Source organism: Jatropha curcas, chromosome 4, assembly GCF_041381405.1.
Source record: "Jatropha curcas cultivar XTBG-Jc1 chromosome 4, XTBG_Jcur_1.0, whole genome shotgun sequence".
Lineage (NCBI taxonomy): Eukaryota > Viridiplantae > Streptophyta > Magnoliopsida > Malpighiales > Euphorbiaceae > Jatropha > Jatropha curcas.
In genome coordinates, this window is record NC_143154.1 from 31,746,901 (window position 1) to 31,771,955 (window position 25,055).

Sequence of the window (25,055 nt, forward strand, 5' to 3'; positions counted from 1 at the left end):
TGAGGTCTATTTTTATTTTACTGGATCCTCATCTATCCGAATTACTCTTCATTTGGATTCAAATTGGTACATGACTCGCCCTTTCTTCTGTACATATTTGTTCTCGAGTCTAAATTCTGCAGCTTGTTTTTAATGGTAACTGTTGTTTCATTCTGCTGCTAGTAACATGCAAGATTGGCTTCCTTTGGTTTCGAGGTTCTTGCAATGGGAGCCATCAGAAATACAAAGGAAACATCCATTCATGCACGCTCAGTTTCATAACACCCAGTAGATCTCATTCTGTTGATTCTACTGGGTTCAACTAAAACAAATTACACTTCCTTTCCTTCTGCTGGCTAGACACAAGCAGCTCAGCATACATCGTGTTGCAAGGCCATCGCTTCTAATGACGTATCACATGATATACATGGAGGTAAGACTCAGGTATCAAGTTTTGATCAAGACTTCATATTTCGGATGTGTACAGTGGCAGAATTTATGAGTCGGGTTGTATGCTGTGATCATTTTAGCATAGCAGCAGCTTTGAAGGACAAAGGAAACAACAAATTAGAGACTGATTGATTTACTAGTCATAGCAGATCACTTTTTTCCTTTTGCTGTGCAGATTCTATGTACTGTTCAGCAAGTTTCTTCACTTTCTCACCTTCCTTGATTAGGAAATTTGCATTCTTTGCATTTAGATGGTATTTCATAACTTTATCAGTAGTTTTTGCAACAGCCCACCTGTATTGTTCAACAGTGATTATGCCACTTTTACACAATGGCCTGATGTGCTCTTTGATGTAGGTTTCAACCTGCACATAATGAGAATTGCTAGTCAATTAGAAGTCTGCAAAGATAATGATAGCAGCAGAGAAGTGAATCGTGGATAGGTCACAAAGTACCTTCTTTGAAACAGAATTGACAGCATTACTCTGTTGGTTATTGTCAATTTTAGATTTATCATTCTTTGGAATATTTTCACTTGTTCTGGATTGGTTGGATGAATTTTCTCCATCACAGGAGTTTTGACTAATGGAGGTAACAATTGTATGCTTAACTTGGCTTGGAACTTTTGTCTCAGCTTGACCTTCAGGATCAACCAACCCATATAGTTCTCCCGAGGTCTCTTCTGAAAATTTTTGTATTAGTGGTTCCTTGTCTGGGCCATATAGTTCTTCACACTCTGCGAGAGAAAGTTCTTCACCTTCTTCATTGGGCACAAGCTCTGGAGGAGCACAAGATTTATCAGTTCCATCCTCTGTCAGGGAACTAATGGTGCCCATTTCATTATGACCCTTCAGTAAGGAGGGAGAATGCTTGGATTCTTTGGTTTCTGCCAACTCTTTATGATTTACCATATTTTGATCCTCGTTCAACCTTTCAGATTTAAGAGTGGAGAAGACAACTTTCACCCTTGATTCACCTTCTTCTGGAGGTAGCTTTGGGGCTTTCATAGCAGCAGCACCAATATAGTCTTCATCTTCCAAATCATATTCAAAATCGCCGTAAATATCCACCTCTGGGTGAGAATCTATTTCAAATATGTTATCTGGCCCTTCTTCTTCATTTTGCATTGGGGAATCAGCAACTTCAGTAAATGCCTCCTTGTTATGGCATGGACTACTTGGAGGAGAATCAGACAAAAGCCCAGCATTTTTCAATGCATCCCTAACTTCAGGATCAGTCGGAAGTTTGTCACCAGTTTGTTCTGATTGATCAATAGGCTGTACTAACATGGGTGAACAATTTGACTCCTTGGCTCTACTAGATTCTGTGGTATCTGATCGATGCAATATTTCCTGGGAACAAAGGTTCAAATATACTAATTTGCTGTTTGACTTATCAGCAACCTCTTTCTCAATATTAATTGCATCTGCAACAGCCAACTCCGTTTCTGCTGTTCTGCAAATCTCTGGCAGATTTACTTTCCTCAAGAAGTGCTCCGCCAGACGATAAAGCTGTGTCTGCACAACAACGAGAATTAGTTAGCAATGAAAAGTTCATACTTAGTCTGGAAGGGTATGGAAACTATTTCCATTGAGCTTAAAAGTTATATGCAGGAGTTAGCCTGATTCTCCAGTAATTTAAGTAATGACCAAATTATTCAGAATTTGCCAATTCTATCCCTGATCTGAATTCGATAATATTAAAGAGATTGGGAGAGGAACGGTCAGCAACCAGTGGCAACACAAGTCTTAGTGATAGAAAAGCTAGAATTGTGGATAAGCATGGCATTGCTGATGATGTAGGTGGTGTTTAAGCAACAGTAGACTCGTGAATGAATAAGGTGGCCTACTAACATGTGGTCTCTCTTTCTAATTGTTATTTTAAGTTAAAGCAGAAGGTCAGCTATTCTGGGCCCTCTACTTTTCCTTTTTCCATAAAAAGCAACCTAAAGCAGTAAAGCATGACTTAAGGATGCATATCATCGGCGACGCCTGGTCATGCACAAGCATTACTTACCTGCCTAACTGATATGGGAATTTTATTATGGCGACTGGGTGCCAATACTGGTCTCATGTTTATTGGGAGTTGAGCCTGCTCACATAAGCCAGGAAAAGGTAAAAAGCATGTATTAACATCAATTTGCAGAATGTATTTACTAAATCAAACATCTACATCTATTAAGGAGAAAGTAAAATGCATACTAGTAAGGGGTAATTTCCTTTAAGTATAGCATTGTCTTCTTGTTCTCCTTGCATTGTATTCGTAAGTGAAGCAGCCTTTTTTCTTGCAAGTACCTCCATAGCCCATTTTCTTTTGTCAATTTTTTTATCATCAGATTGAACATCTGTTCCCTTATGTGAATTGACTTTAGAACCACCTAAACAAGCCCGCAAGCTTCCCTGTGGGGCTTTGTTTGGATGTGGTTTGCTAGAAGCAGCTTTACCCTTTGAATTTGGAACTTTATCCTTAGACCCATTATCATGAACTGAAGGAACAGCAAACTTTGAAGAAACTTTATTTGCTTCTTTTCTTTTATGTGAACAATCATCAAGAGATGGATTCTGACCTTTTTCCATTGAATTGAGCTGTCCTTTATTCTGTTCAGAATTATTTGTAACTGTAAGAGCTGAGAGAGGTTTTATATTGTCCTTTCTTGGAAAAACAGATGTATCTGCTAAATACAATCTGGAGAGAATGGGATTTGTTGCCCGACTCTCGGACACATGCTCCATTTCTGAGCCTTCTGGGTTCTTTCTCAGGAGGTTAAGAACTGACTTCAAAGTTGCAATCTTTTCGGGCTTTGTGCAGCGATGCTTCCAAAATTCAACTTCACAGTCCCGATCCCATGCACGTCTTCGCCTACCATTAGAATTTCCATATATTTTCTTGGTCAGATTCTCACGAATTTTACCTTTCTGCAGTATAGACTTCTTTGCCTTCAGAGCAGAAGGGGGTAATTTCTCAACAACTTCAGTTGTACGTTCTGCTACGGCAGTACGGAATGCAGTAAGAAGCTTTGGATCAAAAAGGTGTTCCCCAATATCTGCATTATTACGCACAGCTTCTCTTATTTCTGTTCTAAGTTTTTGAACAACAACAGATGATTCATTGTCTTCTGTAGCTCTCCTCATGATCTTTTTGACTCTCAAGCCGGCTGCATTTTCTTTTTCTCTTGAAGACTTATCAGCCTGGCTCTGGTTTGCAAGCCCTTTAGAAGTTCTACGACTAATCCCCTGAACTATGTTCATTATATCAGAAGGCACATCTTCCTTATCTGAAGGTTTCTTTGATTTGACATCTTTGGAAACTGCTCTCTGGACAGGACATCTAGCCGAATCATCGGGAACAAATTCATCAGTTTGATCCTGAGGAGTCATTTGAAACTTGCCCTTGGTCCTAAATTTCTTTCCAAAAGTTGAAATTTCCTTCTTAGCATCATCTTCCTCGTCAACAGCAGTCTTAAGAGCACCATCACTGGAAGATAAGCAAAATTGAGTCAGAGATTTTCCACCTGGAAATAGTAATGGACAACTAGTTATTGAAAGGCCTATGCCTGTTGACAGGCAAAAGACCGTTATAAGTGATATAGGCTACAATGTCGCTTATTGTTGCATTTTATGTGCTCGCATTTTGTTCTTAAAGCCAATCCCTTCTGCTTGGGAGAAAGGTTAGCAAGAGCTATATTGGCACATTTCTCAAAATCTTTGACACACTAAACATACATAGGCACTCTATATACACATCAACTACATTTATATTATATTTTAGTTTTTAAATTAATGCCATTAAATTCTAAATGATAATATCATCTTATAATCAATAATTAAATATCCATACTTTTTCTTGAACCTCTGGACATCAATCTATAATTAGATGGCACTGTAATATTCTGATGTCGGACTAGTAACCTCCGCAAATTATAAGAGGAAATTTGATAAAAGTATTGCAAGTAACCTGCAATTTGTAGGCTTTCTTTTTAATCCAATCATTTTGACAGCCTCCTCATTAGCATCAAGTAGAATCTTCTCATCTGCAAACATTAGCAATGAGGCTGCATGATGAAATGTATATGCAAATGCCTTAGACAAAATAAAAAAAGACTATAAGAGACTTATTTAATCTCCAGAGCCTTAATAAAGGCCTGGATTATTTTACATATGGATGAATAGGTTACATTAGTCCCTTCAGTACCTTTTAATGAAGTATCTTCTGAAAGGCTTTGCTGATGTACATCCTCAGTCCCTTGATCTTCAGTTCCATCACTCTTTGCATGATCAGCTGTTAGTACATTAAATACTATTAAAATTACACATTTCCAAACATACAAAAGATATAAATAACTCCTGTGCTATTTATCCATGAAAACCAAACACACAACAATTACATTGGCAGAATTACCAGACAGAAAAGAGCTGACAGATAAACCAAGATGAAGACCTATACTGCCTTCATTTTGGGACAGATCATTTCCAGCATCGCGGTCATTGAGCAACTTGCTCAAACAATCTTTAACACTATCAGAGTTATTTGGTTGATTCTTGATACTATCAGCACTTGTACAAAGCTCGAAGGAAGTAGAAGGCAGTCTGAAGGAAGTATCACATGATAAGGACAGTTCAAGTCCCTTTCCCTCCAAGATTGGTTGACCATCAGTCTTTTCACCAGAAGGTGTTTCTGCCTTAATACTATGGCAATCAGCTGCATCAACTTTCAGATCCTTGTCAACTTCTGGGGCTGGGTGAAAGTTCTCACCTTCCTCTTCTGTCCTTTTATTTCCTTCCACCATTGAGACAACAACAGCAGTCTCCCCGGCATCAGCAACAGACACAGACAGCTTCCCAGAAAAAGAAGCATTGGCCAAACAGTCAGTATGAGAACTTTGACCAGATAGGTTATTTGGCCTCTGTATAGGAGTTGCATCAGTTTTATGTGGTACTTCACCAACCACACATCTACAGCAAACCAAAAACCAATAATATTTCAGAAATATAGGAAGAAACTTTTCCTGGGTTCATTTATTTTTTTCTTGAAGACAAAAAGCAAGAACTTGCTTCCAGAAGGTGTTGTATACGCTAGGTTTTCAGGCCTGAAAGAGGAAAAGCAGGAATGTGGAATCCACATAACATTGTCCAGGCATAGAAAGACCAAGACCATGACATTAAAAAAAAAATCTATATGGTTATTTCTTATTTCTAAAAGTTATTTTAAGAAGAATATTGCTTTATTTGGTTTTCATCCAATTAAACAAATGAACACTAAAAAGGGATATCTAAACCTATCGGCTTGCTGTCCACAAGCAAGTACAAGGCAGCCAACTAAAGGGAAAAAAAAAAGATGGGAAGACCCATAAGTGGCAAACTTCCCATGTTAACTTATATAAACAAAGAAGTCCTGCAGATTGAAGAAGCATTCTCTGACTACATTCACAGGACCACAAAGAAAAAAGGAAAGAAACCATAAACGTGACATTATCCAAAAAATCACCTTTTCTTTTTCTAGCAAATATATTTAACTATGAGAAAGAAGATTGCAACATGGAGGATAGAAATCATCCTAGCTTAACCAACATGGAGGACAAAATTATCATTTCTTGTAATTTACCTTGGGCATAGCCATGTATCCTCGGATGTACTTTCAGGATCAAAGCCTACACAAAAGGCATGGTACCTACTCCCAAATATGACAAGAAGACAAATAATATATGTTTTAGTAACTGCACAGAATATAAAACAGAATCTAGCTTAACATATCATCATAACACGATCTTGCGTGTCAATTCCAGATAAGAAATGCCAAAATAATTAGACAACTCCCCTACCCAAAAGCAGAAACTTATAACATATTGTCTTATAATTTTGATTTAGTTTGGTTTTGCTGCATTTTCATATGTCAGTTGAAAATCAAATAAATCAATTCAGTTTAATTTGGTTTCAAACTGAAATCAATAGTAGATGCGACAAAACCATAGTTCTATTCGCTTCAGTTTGGTTGAACTAAATCAGTTTGGTTGATTTAGTTAATTTTAGTACAATTCCACCAAAAACTATACAGTGAAGTAGCTTTGCTTAACCTGCATTAATCTACATGTAAAATTCTTCTATAATCCAATTTAAGGGATCAAAAAATTTACCAAATGTCACAAGAATCACATGCAATTGAGGTATCCAAATTAGAATCATCCTCAATTGTTGTTGATCCACTTCGAATTTTGCACCCATCTCCATCCAAGCAGATAACTGCCTACAAAATGACAAAAGCAAGCAAGAATTAGCACATGGTTACTATATTTTTGAAGTATATAGTAGAATACAACATTGAACTATAAAAGGCTTTATCTTAGTTTCTGAGATACATTAACTTCCCTGAGGAGTTCATTTTGATAAAAGGCATTCAAGTTTCAATTCTGTACATTCGAGTATCCAAGCTGCCATGAAAGAGATCTTTCCATGTGCTAAAAATATTAATTAAATAATTCTTAATGAATATTGTACACAATCTCAGATACACATACAAATGGCCAAATGCCATAGCATGTGAAGCAAGGAGCAAAAGATGGACTTTCAACCACAAGAGTAGAGCTGCATTTGTACCAGTGCATGAACTATTCCCACATAAGCCTATTACTGCCAGAGTTTAATGCTAGAAACGTTAGGTAACGACTCCGAGGTTGGAGCATTCAAAACTCTCATAGGTCATTAAAGTTGTCTAGTGAAATACACTTCATGATTTCTGATATATGTGAAGTTTACTTAGTCAATGTATTTGGCTGAGGTCAGAGTAGTTACAAAAGCTGGAAACTTTAATCCTCAAAGACATTTGGTAAATTGGCCATAAGACATCAAATGATATATATGGATTATACTTACATTTTCATCAATGTAGTATGATGGAAAAGAGAGAGTGTTATTCTTCCCTTCAATACACCACTCATCATCCCTACAGCACAGATAAAGGAAAAGAAAATCAATCATTGATCAAAACCCCAAATAGAGGAAAATACTCAGGACCTTGATCACTACAGAATAAACATAAAACCACAAATAGCGCAATCATGGTTCAAAAATAAAAGATGCAACGTAAATGTATATAAAAACAATACAAAATATAATATATCTGAGAGACTGATATCTTCTAAATAAAATCATCTTTCAATCTAAGCTATGAGTCCATATTCTAACTCAGTCTTTGATTGAAAGAGCTTTTATGGATTTGCTAACTGGATGATCACAGTTTGTTTATTAGTGTTTAAAAGTTAACCAATCCATTGGTACTAATAAACCAAGCAAACAAATGTGAAAGGTTCCAAGTTCCTAAAAGAAATTATCAGTAACATGGAAATTGCAAAGTTAAGAAAAGAATACCTGGAAAATGAATCATCATCAACCTTATTGTTTCCAATGATATCATACACCTTCATAATTAAAGGGAAACATTTTAGCCGTCACTTTGCACAATCTTATGAATTTATTGGTCGTTTGGACTGATGGAATGTTAAATCTATAGATTCCACAAAATCTTGGAACATGAAATCCATGGAATTTGAAAATCTATGGAATTTCACATTCTATCATCTGGTTGGGAAAAAATCCATGGTTTTGAAGGATTTTTGGGGAATAAAATTAAGTGGGTTAGATTCCATCATTTTAAAGAAAAAAACAATGGAATTGAGAGGTGGATTTCTCTCGCTTCCAAAAACCACAGTGGAATTTTATCAATTTCATTGAAAAGATTTCTCAGATTGTTTTGTTCTCAACCAAATAAAAGAATCTGACAAATCCATGGAATGTAAATTCCATCAATCCAAATGACCTTTTAGCTTCCACATAATTTTTTGAGTGGTACTCTAGGATATGGTAAGTCCACAGAAGTTCTCAAATAATAATGACAAAGAGGTGAAAAAAGAAGTTTACAGTAAAATGAGGATAGAAGGTGATGCTCAATAATTTTTAATCACTCACTGGAACACATGTGATCAATTGAAACTCATTCTGGCAAAGAGGGCAAAGGTTTGTAATTGTTGCCCAATTGTCAATGCAACCAAAACAGAACCTGAAATTCACAAAATAACCAAGTCACTACTTATTTCTGGTACATTGGATGGTACAACTGACCACTTTTAGTATGCATTTGATCCAAGGAACAATATAAGTTGATGGAAATATAGACAATGTCCTGCTTTGGATAAACTCAATCAAACTTGCCATTTTAAATTAAATCAGTAATCCCCTTCTAATTTTGTAGACCCACAGTGAAATACACTTCAAGTAAGGAAAAAAGACAAAGCTAGAAAGAACTGAAAGATATATACCAGTGTTGGCAGCAATCAAGAACCCCCCTGTCAATGATAATGTCCATACATATCCCACATCTTTCGCCCTCAAAATTAGAATTATCCTGCGTATTATAATATTTAATAAAATTTTTAGTTAAAAACATATCATAAACTGTTAGCAGCAACTTTTAACTTATTTGCCAAAATGCTAATGCTCAGTGATAGATGTTTCTTGAGGATCGATCATGCAGCCATATCGTAATATGGACATAATTTTTAACACTCATGCAACCCCTGATACTCCAACTCATTTTTTAGCCTACTGACAGATACAGTTCACTAGAGCTAATAAACACAAGTTTCAATTTTTAATATGCGTGTTTCCATTAAGTAGAAATATAATTCACCGAAAATAATGATCAGCTTGCCATCAGCGAAATAGACCCAAAAAAAAATTAAAATTAAAATCAAACGAGAGAATGCAATTACTTGAAACTTACATTGTTCTCCTCAACTTCAATACTCTCTTCTTCCAATAAGCCACCCGTAACAAAATCCACCTCCATTATCATATCTTACACTGAACCAAACTGTTCGATTAAAATCTACACCACCGAAACGGGAAACAAAAGCCAAAAATTAAAAAATCGAAGCACACTTAAACAATAAGCTAACGAAACTTTGATTATGCAACTTCAGCTCTGTTACAAAAAGTTTCATCTTCGATTAATTTGGAAATGAGTAAGTCTGATTGGAGCAAATAAACTAGGATTTTTTGAAGGGAAAGATGGAGAAATTAGAGGAATATAGAGAGGCAATTAGGTCAAACAGAGAAATGAATACCTATAACTGAAGCTTATGCCACGGTTGATGAAAATCAGCATTTTTCGGTGGGTGTATCAACCTCTGGAAGTGTCGCAGATTGAGCATTGAAGAGAAGAAGAAAATGGCAGGTGCGTAATTTTGGATGTTTGGTTGCGTTTCTATGAGAAAAACAGGTTTTGTTCATGAAAAAAGAAAAAACCGTGTCTGCTTCGTTTCTGTTTATTTAATTTAATAACAGAATGAAATTTGATATTTTATTTCGCGTTTAATCTTAGCCCCTCCATTAACATTGAATTACAAATTTTCTTGCAAAAGAAAGAGCTGTCTTTCGACGACAGAGAGAAAGCTTGAATACGACACACAAACAAGGGCTTATCAATAAAAATAAACCGCGAGTTTCATTCTAAAGTTGTCGTTCGAAGACCACGACAAAAACAAATATACCGAACTATTCAAAATAAAAACACTGTTCCATTTCCTAACTGGTCCAATTGGTTTTTTACAGTAGAAAAACTTAAAAAATAGAAAAATTTCAGATTCGAGAGCTCTCAATTAAAAACATAATTAAATTCAATTTTTAGCTTGGGGTTAAATTGTAACAATTCTTTTATTTTTGGCACAATTAAGTTATATATTTTGTTTTAAACTAAATAAAAGTTTATTATTTACATTTTCAAAAGATGGAAATTGAAATTTTAAAAAAAAAGTTATAAGACTAATATATATAAAGCATAAAATTATTTTTAAATATTTAAAATTCATCATAGTTCTATATATTTAATTCAATTCATAAATTAAAAATTCAAGATAATCATAGTTCTTCATATTTTATTTTTTATTTTTGTATATTCTTATTTATATATTCAAAAATAAAAAGATATAGAAATGAAAAAACAATTGTAAATCATAGAAAACCAACTTTGGATTTGTCTCCATTCAAACCTCATTGCCCAAAATGTAAATGGAAAAGCTGCAATATGTCAGAGTTGAAACAAGTTGGCTGACTTGTCTCCGTTCACCAACAATAAACAAATGAGAAAGAAGCAAGTCAATCGGTGATGAGGTTAGAATGCACGACACCGTCCAATAATTCTTTTATTTATACTAAAGATAAATGCTTTTTGATTGGTGATTAACAGATAGATTATCAATCTCTTTTTCTGCTTAAACAAATATAGTTAACATGTCAGGATGAGGCAAATACAGCTACTGATCTAAAGAAGAGAACGAAAAGTGAAAATTAGGAGCTCTTCGTAGCTGGAAGAACAAGAACACTATCCAGGTAAAGCCTAAGTATCTTTTAGCCAACCTGATTCTGTATCATGCTTTTTCAGGCAAAGAGAGACATTTTTTCATGTCTTTTACTGTTGCTTCTTTTTGGCTGGAGTTGGTGGGGAACGAGATTTTAACACTTTTCTGCCCTCTTTAGCAATTTGCTTATCTTTTGTATATGGGTCCTACGTACTACAGTTGCAGAAAGATTCTTATTAGCTGAATTGAGTTCTTCTTTATAAGCTTAACAAGTCAAAAGTAATTAATGTCCATCTTGGGTTACTGGGTGTTGGCTATTTTGAGTATGAGAGTAATTTTTTGGTTGGGCACTGTTAGTCTTGGGTTAACTTCACCTAGTTTGTTTTTCTTTGGAGACGTTTTATTTTGACATTAGCCAAAATTGCAAGTTGATTCTTAGATCGCGTTGAGTGGAAGTTTTGAGATGTTATCTTAGAAAACTTCTTGCCAGTAATTGGTCACTTCACTGTTGAAAAATCAAGATTCGTGCTTTATTATTTGTTTGGATTGTTGATTATTGATGTCAAGGGTGGCCAAAGGCTAATTCATAATAATTGTTCAAAACAACAGTCACTCAGTCCGTCAGATGGCTACTTCGCCTTCAATTAGGATGACTAAATAGTTAAGGCTGCATGTTCTTGGATTTGAGAAGTTTCTTGTTAAGGCAACGAACTCCAAAAGTTTCCGACTCAATTATTGAAATTTATATGATAACGTCATATTCCAAAGCTTTTTTTTTTTTTTTTTTTCGGTTTAAAGATGAGGCAGAAATTACTAGGTTTCTTGATTTCTCTGATGTTCAAAGGATACAATGGCCTGTAGCATATGGGATATGGTTACTTGGACTAAATATCAACCATAAGAATGGTTGTAGTACCAGTAGCAGTAGCAGTTACCGTTACTAGAGATAGCCACTATTTGTCTGTGTCTTATAATTCTTTTTTATACTTTAGGCAGCGATTCAAAGTACAAAATTTTCAAGAGTGCTTGGACCTTTTACTCTCATAGTCTCATAGGAAGAATGAGTCTGTTACATGCTCCCTAGAAAACAAAACACTTACCATTCTGAAATACTTCCTAGGAATAGAAGTTGGGATCTATCTTTCCCAGGCGTTCTAAAATCAAATGTACTTAATTCATACAATATCTTGAAAGAAGTATCTCAGTGATTTTTCAGGATGTTCAGTTAACACTCTGTTTTTCATTCTGGCCAGCAGCGTAAGAAATAATTACTTAACTTAAAAGCATATCTTGCATCAATTTATTGCTGCCTTGTATGTGACAGATATCTATTTGAAATCCAGGTTTGCATAAACACCTTCCGCTTCCTTTTGCAGACAACTGTGTCAAAATGCGTGCTTTTAAAGGCTGCTTTAGCTTGAGCCAATCCAGAAAATCTGGACGTGAGGATCCTATCAAACTCGCTTCTGAGACACCATGTGAGTAGAAATTCAAAGAGTTATTCTTATTATTCTCCTTTTACATCTTAGATAAATGAATGAGCGGACCAATGAAACAGAAACAGAATGGATAACTGCCTGCAGGAAGTTCAATGCTTATTGCATTCTACATTCCGAAGGAATATAGTCCTGGTACTCCAGCTCCCAGTGTAAGCTTGCTAGTAGTTTCTTAGGGTGTGTTATAAATACACTGCAAAATTTGTTGCATCATCATCTCTTGATGCTTCACAATTCTTACATCTTTTTATGTTTGATGGATTCATCTCATGTCTTGCCATGTGCTTATCTAGTCCAATGCTATGGTGTATCTTTGCACTCAAATGATCTTTCCACAAATCTGCTTGTGATTCCTGCCATGGCCTTGTGAATTTCCATGAAATTATGCCCAGCATCAATTAGATATCTTCTCCTACCTTTCTGTTACATTATTTTGACATGCCTTTCACATCATGCTTTAATGCCTGGTGCACTTTTGTGCTATGGACTTGGCACCAATTTTAGAGCGCCAAGGTTTTTCTGCTTTCCTAGATACGTTGATAATATATTGCCTCTCTGCTTCATGTATATGGTGTGCTTATTTAGATAGAAGGGAATGCCACTTTATGGTGCCCCTATCAAACCAATGAGCAACTTACTTGACAAGTTGGATGTGTTATGCAGGGATTTACATTTATTGCCATCCATCGGTACTTCATGGTTCATCATATTTCTATAACTTACATGTTTAACGTTTGATACTTTTAATTATTTCAGTCAGTGTCAACGAGGTAGAGGCTTTGTATGATCTATTCAAGAAGCTGAGCAGTAGCATAATTAAAGATAACCTCATTCACAAGGTACCTACATTCGGTCTTGTCAAGTATGCTATTTATTCCTTGTGAGAGCATCCTGAAAGCTATGGTTAAGCTAGCTGAAGGCCAGTGGGATAGGGGTTTTAGTTTTTCTTATTTAACTATAGTAAGTGCTGATTTCTTTCTTTTACGAACAGGAAGAATTCCGACTTGCACTTTTTAGTAACAGCAGTAAGCATAATATTTTTGCAGAAAAGGTATGCACTCTTCCTCTAACTTATTACTTTATTTATGGTTTCGTATTTGTAGTTTTGACTAATTTTCTACAGGCATAAGACGTTCGCATAAACTTTAACAATATAATTGACATGCCTCGTGTTTTCACTATCATTACAGATCATACAATATTTAGATTATTAAAGGGCTCCATCATTATATCAGAACATACTCGACTGTAGTTTTCTGAAATTATTGTAAAATAGCATTTTATGAAGGAATGGATAAATACATGTTGGTCATTAGATGTTTGTCCGATCTAAGACATGGTAGAGAATTATTTTGCAACTGATCTTCTCTGTTGAACGTCATCTTTTTATTTGCTTACTTAGCTATGCCAAATTTCATCAAGACGATAATATATCATGTCACACCAACCTACTACAGGTATTTGACCTTTTTGATGTCAAGCGCAATGGGGTAATTGAATTTGGTGAGTTTGTTCGCTCATTAAGCATCTTCCACCCGAATGCTTCTGAAGCAGAAAAAATTACATGTATGTTACCCTATGCATAGGTTTCTTCTTTTCCATATGTTCTTTGGATAATAATATGAAATTTTATGCACGCAACATGTCTATGACTGCTAAACTGTCTAAAATCTTCTTTCAGTTGCATTTAGATTGTTTGACCTACGTGACACTGGCTATATTGAGCGTGAAGAGGTAAAAACCACAAAACAAATCTCTGACCTTACATTTTCAAGGTTATCACAAATGCACTTAACAACACAATATGAATCATTCTTTGGCATACACTGGATGCTCATAGACCATTTTTGCTTGGAACTTCAAGATTGTTTATCTTCAATCAATGTGATTAAGTAGAAAATGTTGAGGCGATTGTGAAAGATATGACAAACAAGCTTGGTTCAGCAGTCGAAAGCTTAGTGGTCTGCAGTTGGCTTTCAACTTGGCTAAAGCATTTGGTAAAAGAACTTTTTTTCCAGATTTTAATTATCGAGTGTCCACTACCAGCATTCTAATCATGTAAAGGACTGTTCAGCTTACAACATTGATATCCTATGGCCCCCCTGCTGCAATGATCCCTAGTGTGATTGCTAGGTCAGTTAATTCAGCTATCAATGGATTGAAGGTAGGAAAGAAAAATGTTAGCTGTGAATCATTATCACAGAACTTGTTCAATGCTTTAAAAGATTGTTCTTCCCTAAATTATTGAGGAGGAGAAAAGAAGAAAAAGCTCCAGCTTTGCAGTTGCCAATTAAGAAATAGCCTAAGGACTTCATCTCATTTGTTCATCTCCCTCTTATACTCTGCCCTGTTCAGTTCTGCTTCTTAGCGATAGTAATGTCTATTTGTTGTTTTAACTTGCATTATTATATGATAACTATTTGACGTTTTTATTTTTTGATTAATTCACAAATCTAATTTTCAATCGTTTTGTAAATGTCTGTGATGCTGGAAGTTGAAGGAGATGGTATTGGCTGTTTTGGCCGAATCAGATACAATACTTTCAAGTGATGATATCGAAACCATTGTAGATAAGGTGTCAAGTTTTCTAAAATGCATAATTTTTAAACTTCACTCAACCTTCTACACATTCATTCTTATTATTACTATGATTTTACAGACAATGACTCAAGCAGATTTAAACGGGGATGGAAAGATTGATCAAGAAGAATGGAGGGAATTTGTAGCAAAGAATCCATCTATTTTAAAGAACATGACTCTGCCATATCTCAAGTGGGTTCAGGATCTCTAACTCGACTCTTTTTAGTGGAATTAGTCGTTAAGCATATCCTGAAACTGAAATTATCATTATCAACTGAGCTAAATATGTGTTTTTTGTAGTTATTATACTTCTCTTTTTCCTTGTTTTTTTGATTTTCTGTTTGATTCCAATTGTACAGGGAAGTAACTTTAGCATTTCCTAGCTTTGTGCTGAACACTGAAGTTGAATAGAAATAATTTGCGTCAAAGAGATAAGATAGCAGATAATGGTATCTTTTCGTGTTCAATGAGAAAACTTTGAGCCAAAGGCAGCATAAACATCAATAAGAAGAACCAAGAATTTCCTCAGATGCCTTAACAGTAAAGTGTGCAAGGAATTAAGACAAAGTAAATATTGTCTATATGCTTTCAACATCACTTTATAGCTTGCAATTCAAAGTTTTTAAATTTTGATCATTTGTGTATTTTGATAATTTTGTTATTATTCTTTTACTATTTGAGGCACATTTTGGTAAAAACTGTATCAAATAGAACCAAAAAAGAATATATTATGACCCATTGCATCGAAGTATTCTATATTAGTGGACTTCGGGGAGTGTTGATATACGCAGTCATTCCCCGACTCAAAATCGAAGTGGTCTCGTGCAATCTCATGCGCGGCCATCATTAAGTTGGGTCTGGGCGACCTGCGGTTACAGAATCTCCCGCCCCCTACTGTGGGGAGGGTTGTACGCAACCTTCCTTTTGCTTTTTGCAAAGAGGCTGTTTCTTGGGCTCGAACTGTAACTTCCGTATAGCCATCATGTGACTAGACTACGTTTGTGAGCATTTCTTGATTGCCTTAATGCTGCTTATCCACTAGCTCCAATTACCAATAATCACCACTGAAATAACTTTTTGTGAGAATGGAACAATTTAATGAGATAATTACAACCCTCTCGATTGAATCTGTTCCAAAGATATATGCTTTTCCAATTGTCTGAAAATCAATTCTATACCAAACATAAGTGATATGTTTGGTTACATCAAGAGAGTACAAAGAACATAGAGCAGAGAAAAAAGAAATCACATAACTGAAATTTTAATATTTAATTCTCAAAAAAAAAAAAAAAAAAAGCCAATTAGTTTGTTTTTTTCAAAAAAAAAAAGAAAAAAAAAGAAAGAAATAAAGAAAGAAACTTTGAATCCATGATCCATATTAGCAATAATCACATTGAAATGACTTCTTTAATATATATATATATATTTTTTTTTTATTTTATTATTTTTTTTTTTAATCTTCAACTTCTAACTTTTAGGTTGGACTGATCAATCTGATTGCCAAAGCTATCTACAAATAGAAATTAATAATAGTGTTTCATTTCCAGTGATTTAATTTAATTTACGTGTGGGATTATAATTTTGATTGAAATGATTTAGCTTTTAATGGTATCCTTATCGTGATTTAATTAATCAATTATCACCAACAAAATACATTTCCCAATAAACACCACTATGCCTTAGACGCTTTCTATTTATTAGTGTATCAAATGCATTTTTATGCATTACCAAATTAAATAAAATTATTCAATTCAAACCAAAAATTAAATTAATTAAAATTATAAAAAATAAATCAGATAATAATGTGAATTAGTGGGTATTGCATTTTCCATTATTCATAAAAAATAATTTTGAAATATTGTTTAATTCTTTTATAATTTAATTTTTGTAATTAGTAAATGGTAATTAACGAGAGAAAAAGTTTGAGGGAACTCCTAAGTGAATGAAAGCTCATAAGAGTTAGTGGCCATTTGGTGTCGTATAAAAGAAAATTTGTATGGTGGCGTCGGGATGGCTAAGGTTTCTTCTAGTGGTGTTCGGACTCATGCCTGACCTTCTATAGGAAGTATAGAAGAAGAGAAATAATAATAGAAAAAAAAAAAAGTTATCAGAGGTGAAAAGAAAAAATATTTGTAGCCGGTGTGGTTTCATACTCTTCTCTCTTAACCAAAATTCTTAAGTTTGAGTATTGAATATGAAAATTTATTAAGAAAATAAGGTTATTATAAATCATTTAAATGCCAATGTAACTCATTATATCTCTTCTTTTTATTTATTTATGTTTTGAATAAAAATATAAGAATTAACCCTTAATAAATCTTTTGAATTTTTTCACGAAAATATTTTTTCTTTGACCTAAAATTATTTTGATTAGCATATATTTTGAACATACGTACTACTTTAATAAATATATGAAGAACTATTTAATTTGTTTTTCAGACAAGAGGGATGAAATTATTAATTAAATCAAACGTGAAGGACTATGCTTCCCACATTAATGAAAAACGTAACTTGGAAAGTACATCCTTAAAAAGGAAAAATCAAAAATGAAATTCCAAAGGTCCTTATTTGATTCTAGGCCATAGATTGTAAAGAATTAAAGTAATTGCATATATACTTTCATCTCTGTTCATATATATATATATATATAGTACAAATTGAAACATTTCAAAAAAGAAAAAAAAAGAACCGTATGGGATGCCTTTGCACGAAGCAGCGAATTAAACATAAAGACCCAACTGTTCTTGCTTCTCCGACGTATTGTAAGTTTTATTATCTAATTAATTCTTTTATAATTTAATACTTCTCAGACATATATTATGAATATTTGCATGTGCATGTATATATATTATAATCTTGCAGTCACTGAATCTCAAGTTGAAGCTTTATATAAGCTATTCAAGAAACTAAGCAGTTCTTTAGAAGATGATGAGTTCATTAGCAAAGTAAGTTTCAAATAATTTCTAAAGCTCATACCATAATTATAATTAATAACTCAAATTATTCTTTTTGTTTCTTAATTAACAGCTACGTTTCTGAAAGTTCTGAGTATATATATTCAGGAAGAATTTCAGCTTGGCTTGTTCAGGAACAGCAAGAAGCAAAGTCTCTTTTCAGATAGGGTAATTAAGCTTTTTTCATTAAATATTTGATATTATAAGCTTCCCATTTCTGATCTTCTTTATCTCTTTAATTCTGTTAAAACAAGAAGATATTCCAGTTGTTTGACTCCAAGCAAGATGGAGTAATAGAATTCGAGGAGTTCATTCGATCTCTGTCTATCTTCCACCCAGAAGCACCTCAAGCAGAGAAAGTTTCTTGTATGAACTGAAATTCTTCTCCTTTCTTCTATTGTTGTTTCCATGCAGGTTATATTAAAAAAGGTTTGCTGTATAATATCGCAGTTGCATTTCAACTATACGATATAAGGCAAACAGGCTTCATTGAACACCAAGAGGTAATTAAAATAGGTTTTGGGCGATAATATGCAGATTAAAAATCTTCAATTGAATTATGAATTCTTTATATTATTTCATAATTAAAATAATTTCATTTGTATATTAAAATTTATTTTACAAATTAATTTGGTAAAAAAAAAAAAAGGTGAAGAAGCTGATCATGGCACTTCTGGAAGAATCAGATTTGATTCTGTCGGACGACATTATTGAAGGCATCATCGATAAGGTATTTAATAATATCTTCAAAGATAATTAAGGAGGAGAATTTCATACTTTTTGTTTTTAGTTTTCTTTTTTTTTTCTTATATATATATAATTATAATTATAATAATCAAGAGGCCCTAAATAATTATAATTTTAATTGAGTTATTAATTAAAATTAATTATGAATAGCATTTAATTTTACATATATAGACATTTGAGGATGCTGATACAAAAAGAGATGGCAAAATTGATTTAGAAGAGTGGGAGCAATTCGTGACTCGTAATCCATCCTTGATCAAGTATATGACCATTCCATATTTGAGGTAATTCCCTTCTTGTCCTTTCTAATCTTTATTTATATATATAATAATTTTTATTTTTCAAATATGAAATATGAAGGAATTAACAATTAGGTGTTGAAATTTTTACTGTTGCAGGGACATCATAACTGCATTTCCCAGCTTTGAATCGACAAAAGATACAGAAGAAGATACCATCAAATAATATATATATAATATTATATATATAATTATGTATATTTGCTATTGTATAGCACATTATTATATCCGGTTATGAAGCAAAATAATACCGATAAGTTAGCTTTTATATCTTATGTCGCATGGAGTGTGTGGGATGCTAGGAACAAATTTCTTTGGCAACAAATGGCTTGGACTCCTTTCAATGTTAGTGCTACAGCTTCTATTCTTTTTCAAGACTTCAAAAATGCCTTGGTAAAGATGCATATGCCTCAGGTACAAATTTCGCAAGTAACACCTGCTATTACCGATCTGGGAGAGTAGACTTGCCATGTGGATGCTGCTATCTTTTCTAATATACGATCGGCGGGTATAGGGGTTGTTTTTGAAGACAATGAAGGTTATTTTTTGCGCGCTGTTTCTAGCTTCTATGCAGGTCAGCCATCTCCACTTATGGCGGAAGGTTTGGCTCTGCGCTTCACTTTACAATTTATAGCTCGGCATATTCATGGTGCGGGTACTATTCTAATAGATTCTCAAAGTATTTTTACTGCTCTTTCATCAAAGACTAGAGATATGAGTGAGTTGGGTATTGTTATTTCTGATTGCATTTTGTTATTAGCCTCCATTCCATTAGTCAAGGTTCGTTGGATTAGAAGACACGATAATATAGGTGCTCATTGCTTAGCTAGAGAGTCCTATCGTTTTAATTGTGTTCATATTTGGGATTCAGTGCCCGAATGTTTGATGGATTACTTTTCCTTGAGATAATTAATGATAATTCTTCTCTTTCAAAAAAAAAAAAAAAAATTATATCCGGTTATGTCTCTCGATAAATTAAAAAAAATATATTTGTGTTATAATGAATATTATAAAATTTATATTTTTCTATATATATATATATATATATATATATATATATATATATATATATATATATATATATATTTTCATGTGTGATGCATGTTATTGTATTCTTTTTATGTATTTATAATTTAATAAAATTACTATTCAAATTAAAATAAAATTCAAAATTAAGTTGAAACTTTAAATTGAGTTAAAGTAAAATTTCAAATTAATTTAAAATTTCATTATTTCTCAAGAATAACTTTTTGAAAAATATTTTTCATAATTTTTTAGCATTTAAGACACTAAAACAAAATAAGTGAAGAAAAAACTTATTGATGAATGGAATACCGAATTTGTTCTATTTACGCGGGAGAAATAACTTTTTCCAATCTCACCTTTTCATTACTTATGAACGACTTGTCGTCCATGAATAAGAGGGCATACAAGAAATTATTCCCCCGTCATCAGTGAGTGAGAGGGAAATTTTTCCGTCGTCTGCAAACTAATTTTACACGCCTTTAATTGCCGCGAGAACAGATGGGCATTTATAAGACAACTCAAAGATTGAAACTTGGTGTTGGAGGTAGCTTGGGATCTTGGGTAGTTATATGATACGGCTAAAACAAATGACGAGACTTGAGTCTATTTTTTTTTTGGCAATTGTCGCCGAAAAAAAAGCGTCTGTCCATTGTCCAAGCAAAAAGCTGTGGCGGATTCTCCAAAGCAAATATCAAACCAGCGAACAAAAATCTCTCTTTGTTTTTTCCTTCTCTTCCACTGACAATCCAAAGTTGGAAACATTTTTAAAATCGTTCGACGTTTTCACGAGGAGAGAAGAAATTTTCGGAAAGAGATTAACCAACGGATAGAGATGGCAACCGTTGCCGGTACTTGTTCTTCTAGTGTTCTGTTTAGAAGCCGGAGCAATGGAGCTTCTCTGGCTCAATATAATGGGCTTAGACCACTGGAGACTGTGCAAATGGCTCCAGCTGGGACTAAGTCAAGTGGGTTCCTTTCTACTTCAGGTATGGTTTCTTCTGCATCTTCTCTTTGTCCAGTTTTGATCTATATAATGCATTTTGGTGGAGAATTTCTTTTACGTCAAAGACATCTCCCTTTTCTTGCCTGAACTCAAAGCAATAGTTCAGTTCATCAATTATTCCCTTTATTTCCTTCATTTACCTTGCACATTATAAATAATTTTGTTGGTTCTCTACATTGCAATTCATAACAAAAGAGCTAGAAACGAAGACAGAGCTAAAAGTTTTCATATTTAACATGTATGCGGTGATCCATTGAAAAGAATCCCAATTTCCTATTTGTGATTATGATTGGAAACCATGTCTGTTTGATTCCTTTTCTAATTCTTTGTGCTCCTCATAAATGAAGTTTAGCTTCTTCATATTGTAGTTGGTATTTTGTATATAATAACCAGGCATATCTGCTATCTAACTGCATCTCATACAATTGGGATCAACAACAACCTTTTTAGGTGATAGACTGATGGTTACCTACAGTTTTGCCATACCTGCACCTTTCAAACATTGATTATTAATTTGTTTTTTGAGATTGTTTTCCCTTGGGATCTTTTGTATGATTCTAGATTTGTTTTTTGCTGATTCCAAATTTCCTTAATTCTTTAGAAGAATTGATAGGGTATCCTAATGCCAAATCATTGATTCTCAGTTAGTTATTGGCATCTTCCCCGGGATTCAACTCTAATTTAGTTTTCTATATTCAGTTCCAAAATCCAGAACAATCAGAGCCATGGCTTCTCCAAATGTTTCAGCTCCCAAACGAGAAAAGGATCCCAAGAAACGAGTTGTGATAACAGGAATGGGAGTAGTCTCAGTTTTTGGTAATGACGTTGATGCATTCTATAACAAACTACTTGAAGGAGAGAGTGGGATCAGCCTAATAGATAGGTTTGATGCTTCTTCATTCTCTGTCAGATTTGCCGGTCAGATTCGCGACTTTTCGTCTAAAGGATACATTGATGGGAAAAATGATCGCCGTCTTGATGATTGCTGGAGGTACTGTTTAGTTGCTGGTAAGAGGGCTCTTGAAGATGCCAACCTTGGCCCTGAAGTCCTTGACAATGTAAGTCATATAACTCTTGGTTGCTGAGTCTGATTCACATGTAACCAGAAATTAGTGGTCGATAACTTTTTTTTATTTTTTGTGTGTATGTCCTCCAGATGGACAGAACTAGAACTGGAGTGCTGATCGGAACTGGGATGGGAGGCTTAACAGCCTTTAGCAATGGAGTCGAAGCTCTTATTCAAAAGGGATATAAGAAGATAACTCCATTTTTCATCCCTTACTCCATAACCAATATGGGTTCAGCATTGTTAGCTATTGATACTGGCTTAATGGGACCTAATTACTCCATTTCAACTGCTTGTGCAACTGCAAATTATTGCTTCTATGCAGCGGCTAATCACATTAGACGAGGTGAAGCAGATATAATGGTAGCTGGAGGCACTGAGGCTGCTGTTATGCCGACTGGTGTTGGTGGCTTTATAGCTTGCAGGGCACTGTCTCAAAGAAACGATGATCCTAAGAGAGCTTCAAGACCTTGGGACAAGAATCGAGATGGTTTTGTCATGGGAGAAGGAGCTGGTGTGCTGGTAAACACAAGCTCATTTTATTTGATATCTTATTCTATTGGCAGTTTAACTTAATTAGCTCATTCATATCAGCATCTTGTTTAAGAGGTATAATTTTATTGGCATAAAATTTGTTCGGTGAGAACAGATAATGGAGAGCTTGGATCATGCATTGAAAAGAGGAGCCAATATAATTGCAGAGTATTTAGGAGGTGCTGTAACTTGTGATGCTCATCACATGACAGATCCTCGCTCTGATGGTCTAGGGGTTTCAACTTGCATAACCAAGAGCTTAGAGGATGCCAAAGTTTCCCCTGAGGAGGTAAGACCTCTTACCGGTTTCTTGTGAAAATTTTCACCAACTTTAATAAAATGATCTTCCCCAATCCCCACCATTCTGGATTCTAACATGAAGTTGGCTGAATTTATGATTTACAGGTGAACTATATTAATGCTCATGCAACTTCAACGCTTGCAGGGGATTTGGCTGAGGTTAATGCTATCAAGAAAGTCTTTAAGGACACGTCAGAGATTAAGATGAATGGAACAAAGGTAAGATATATTATCCTGTTTTTACATTGAAAATATTTAATTTTGAATACTGAGTGATGTTATCAAACACCATAATCGTTCTATTCTTTTTTCGACTTAGTCAATGATTGGACATGGACTTGGTGCTGCTGGTGGACTTGAAGCCGTAGCAACCATAAAAGCAATCACCACAGGATGGTTGCATCCAACTATCAATCAAGATGTAAGTACCAAAATACTTACTTCTCTTATTGAAGCTCCATTTTAATTTATTCCAATAGTAACTTCCAACAAATTTCACTACCCATGTATTATTGATTTCTGTAGAACTTGGAGCCTGATGTCACTATTGACACTGTTCCCAATTTGAAGAAGCAGCATCAAGTCAATGTTGGTATGTATTTTTTGCACTATGGGAGCATAGACAATAATCTAGTCTTTCTTTCTTCTTTCTTTCTTTCTTTTCCTCTGTTATATACGTTTTAATGATTGACAAATGAATTCAATAATTCATCAATTTTTGCTGCAGGTATCTCAAATTCATTTGGCTTTGGAGGGCATAATTCTGTGGTTGTTTTCGCTCCATTCACTCCTTAACTCGATAATACTCAGCCCAAATATTAATTCTGTTTCATCTTTCCATTATGTCAAAACGAACCAAGTTTAATGGTAATAGAGTGGAAATCAGAAGCATTCTTGATTTTTGCGGTAATGAGTATTCAGATTATGCAGACAATCGGATCATTTTCATTTGATACCTTGTAACTCTTTTGTAATAAGATTGGATTTGGTGTTCCTTAAATAAGCAAATAAAAAGAATCGACATTGTTTCCTTTTTGTTGTTCTTTTCTCTTCTACTGGCATGAACCTTTGACATTAATTTTGATATTAAGTGAATCCAACAGTAACGCTTAAGAGAGATCCTTAATTTGATGAAACAGATATGAGAAAGAAGTTGGCTTTATGTTCAAAAGTTGCAACATTAATCATGAGTTGAAATGTTAGAGGAAAAGTGCACAATTTAGGAAGAGTCATCACGAGTCATTGCATCTGTCACTCTCAACTTCTTCCTCTTCTTCTTCTTCCATTGACAAAAAGATAACACTAAGAAAAAGCAGAATAAAAATGGTAAGGATAAAGGGAGAACTGGGCATAATCAAGTAATGACATTCCAAGCTTTTGCAAGTTGCACATCACAGAGATTTTGTCCAAAGAATCAGTGTAAAGAAAATTTTCTGGCTGGGGACAGTTAGCTTCTCTATTTGTAGATATAATTAAAATAACATTAACTTTGACACCGACACTTTAAAGTTAGTGATCCCACTTGTGTGTTGCTAATTACTGTTTTGGCCACTGGATTAAAAGAATCACCACCACGTGGGGTAGCTTTGATGTCGACATGTACAATAACTTATGTCTTTTTTTTTTATATACCTATAGTTAGGTATATTCTTATTTAACATAATTTACATTTCTGTATTTGATCTAAAGACACATTTCTTTTTTTTTTTTTTGGTTTTTAACCATCTCGTAGCCGAAGTCCATTACCTCGACTAATTCGAATTCACATCAGACAGACTCATGAAAAGGTGTAAAACACTTTCTTCCGAATATTTAAAGGGACTCTATAATCATGACTCGAACTCAAGACATTTAGTTAATAAATAATAAATCTTTAACATCTCATCTCACCTTTCACAGTAAAAAACCATCATCTCATCTCACCCTTCGAACATAAAAAACACATTTCTTCGTATATCGTCTCGTGAACCCCACTTTATATGAAAATGCTATTGTAATAAGAATTAGATTAGGCTATGATATCTAAAGTACTCTTGGAATTGAATGCCTATGTTACCCTAAAAGCCCATATAGTTTTAATTAGTCTCGTAGAATGCTTGAAGCCTAAGCTTCATTAGCTTTTAAATTAATTAATTAATTAACTAAACCTAGCTAAAGAGAGATTAAAGCATGATTCTTTGATTAGTTATGGGAATATGCCTTTGGGGAATCTTCAACCACATTTTATGATACCCAAATTCTTATGCAATGTTTTAAAAATGTGTTCAACTTGC

At 34.2% G+C, this 25,055-nt stretch overlaps 4 protein-coding genes across 21 annotated transcripts; 3 read left to right on the plus strand and 1 right to left on the minus strand.

Moving 5' to 3' along the window:
• Positions 1-217: 217 nt before the first annotated feature.
• LOC105645648 (RING/U-box protein) lies at positions 218-9,742 on the minus strand. 3 transcript variants are annotated; one of them, XM_012231302.4, is made up of 15 exons: positions 9,545-9,742; positions 9,202-9,281; positions 8,738-8,823; positions 8,388-8,478; positions 7,791-7,840; positions 7,296-7,365; positions 6,560-6,669; positions 6,031-6,096; positions 4,828-5,381; positions 4,621-4,707; positions 4,384-4,459; positions 2,631-3,903; positions 2,446-2,520; positions 885-1,946; positions 218-794 (listed from the first exon to the last, which is right to left on the minus strand). In XM_012231302.4, the coding sequence occupies exons 2-15, from the start codon at positions 9,271-9,273 to the stop codon at positions 570-572; spliced, it is 3,897 nt and encodes a 1,298-aa protein (XP_012086692.1). In that variant the 5' UTR covers positions 9,274-9,281; positions 9,545-9,742; the 3' UTR covers positions 218-569. The 3 variants fall into 3 exon arrangements, with proteins under 3 accessions (XP_012086692.1, XP_012086691.1, XP_089576823.1); XM_012231301.4 differs by having other exon boundaries at positions 9,202-9,306; positions 9,545-9,741; XM_089720697.1 differs by lacking the exons at positions 8,738-8,823; positions 9,545-9,742 and having other exon boundaries at positions 9,202-9,306.
• A 697-nt stretch (positions 9,743-10,439) lies between these two features.
• LOC105645647 (calcineurin B-like protein 7) lies at positions 10,440-15,601 on the plus strand. Of its 13 annotated transcripts, none has more exons than XM_037637988.2 (11): positions 10,440-10,589; positions 10,717-10,808; positions 12,121-12,255; positions 12,336-12,408; positions 13,030-13,112; positions 13,265-13,324; positions 13,731-13,839; positions 13,955-14,007; positions 14,768-14,848; positions 14,933-15,045; positions 15,213-15,601. In XM_037637988.2, the coding sequence occupies exons 4-11, from the start codon at positions 12,369-12,371 to the stop codon at positions 15,262-15,264; spliced, it is 591 nt and encodes a 196-aa protein (XP_037493916.1). In that variant the 5' UTR covers positions 10,440-10,589; positions 10,717-10,808; positions 12,121-12,255; positions 12,336-12,368; the 3' UTR covers positions 15,265-15,601. The 13 variants fall into 13 exon arrangements, 11 of the variants coding, with proteins under 11 accessions (XP_037493916.1, XP_037493917.1, XP_037493919.1 ...); XM_037637989.2 differs by having other exon boundaries at positions 12,342-12,408; XM_037637991.2 differs by having other exon boundaries at positions 12,361-12,408.
• A 1,858-nt stretch (positions 15,602-17,459) lies between these two features.
• On the plus strand, positions 17,460-19,121 carry LOC105646026 (calcineurin B-like protein 4). Of its 4 annotated transcripts, none has more exons than XM_089720206.1 (8): positions 17,460-17,615; positions 17,716-17,798; positions 17,916-17,975; positions 18,062-18,173; positions 18,258-18,310; positions 18,457-18,537; positions 18,726-18,838; positions 18,953-19,121. In XM_089720206.1, exons 1-8 carry the CDS (start codon positions 17,546-17,548, stop codon positions 19,017-19,019), a joined length of 639 nt encoding a protein of 212 aa, XP_089576332.1. In that variant the 5' UTR covers positions 17,460-17,545; the 3' UTR covers positions 19,020-19,121. The 4 variants fall into 4 exon arrangements, with proteins under 4 accessions (XP_089576332.1, XP_012087187.1, XP_089576333.1 ...); XM_012231797.3 differs by having other exon boundaries at positions 17,461-17,615; positions 18,065-18,173; XM_089720207.1 differs by lacking the exon at positions 17,716-17,798 and having other exon boundaries at positions 17,510-17,615; positions 17,881-17,975.
• Positions 19,122-20,373: 1,252 nt separating this feature from the next.
• On the plus strand, positions 20,374-23,812 carry LOC105645646 (3-oxoacyl-[acyl-carrier-protein] synthase I, chloroplastic). The gene is made up of 8 exons (XM_012231297.4): positions 20,374-20,865; positions 21,582-21,940; positions 22,039-22,470; positions 22,598-22,771; positions 22,888-23,001; positions 23,102-23,203; positions 23,308-23,374; positions 23,510-23,812. Exons 1-8 carry the CDS (start codon positions 20,712-20,714, stop codon positions 23,575-23,577), a joined length of 1,470 nt encoding a protein of 489 aa, XP_012086687.1. The 5' UTR covers positions 20,374-20,711; the 3' UTR covers positions 23,578-23,812.
• The last annotated feature ends 1,243 nt before the right edge of the window (positions 23,813-25,055 follow it).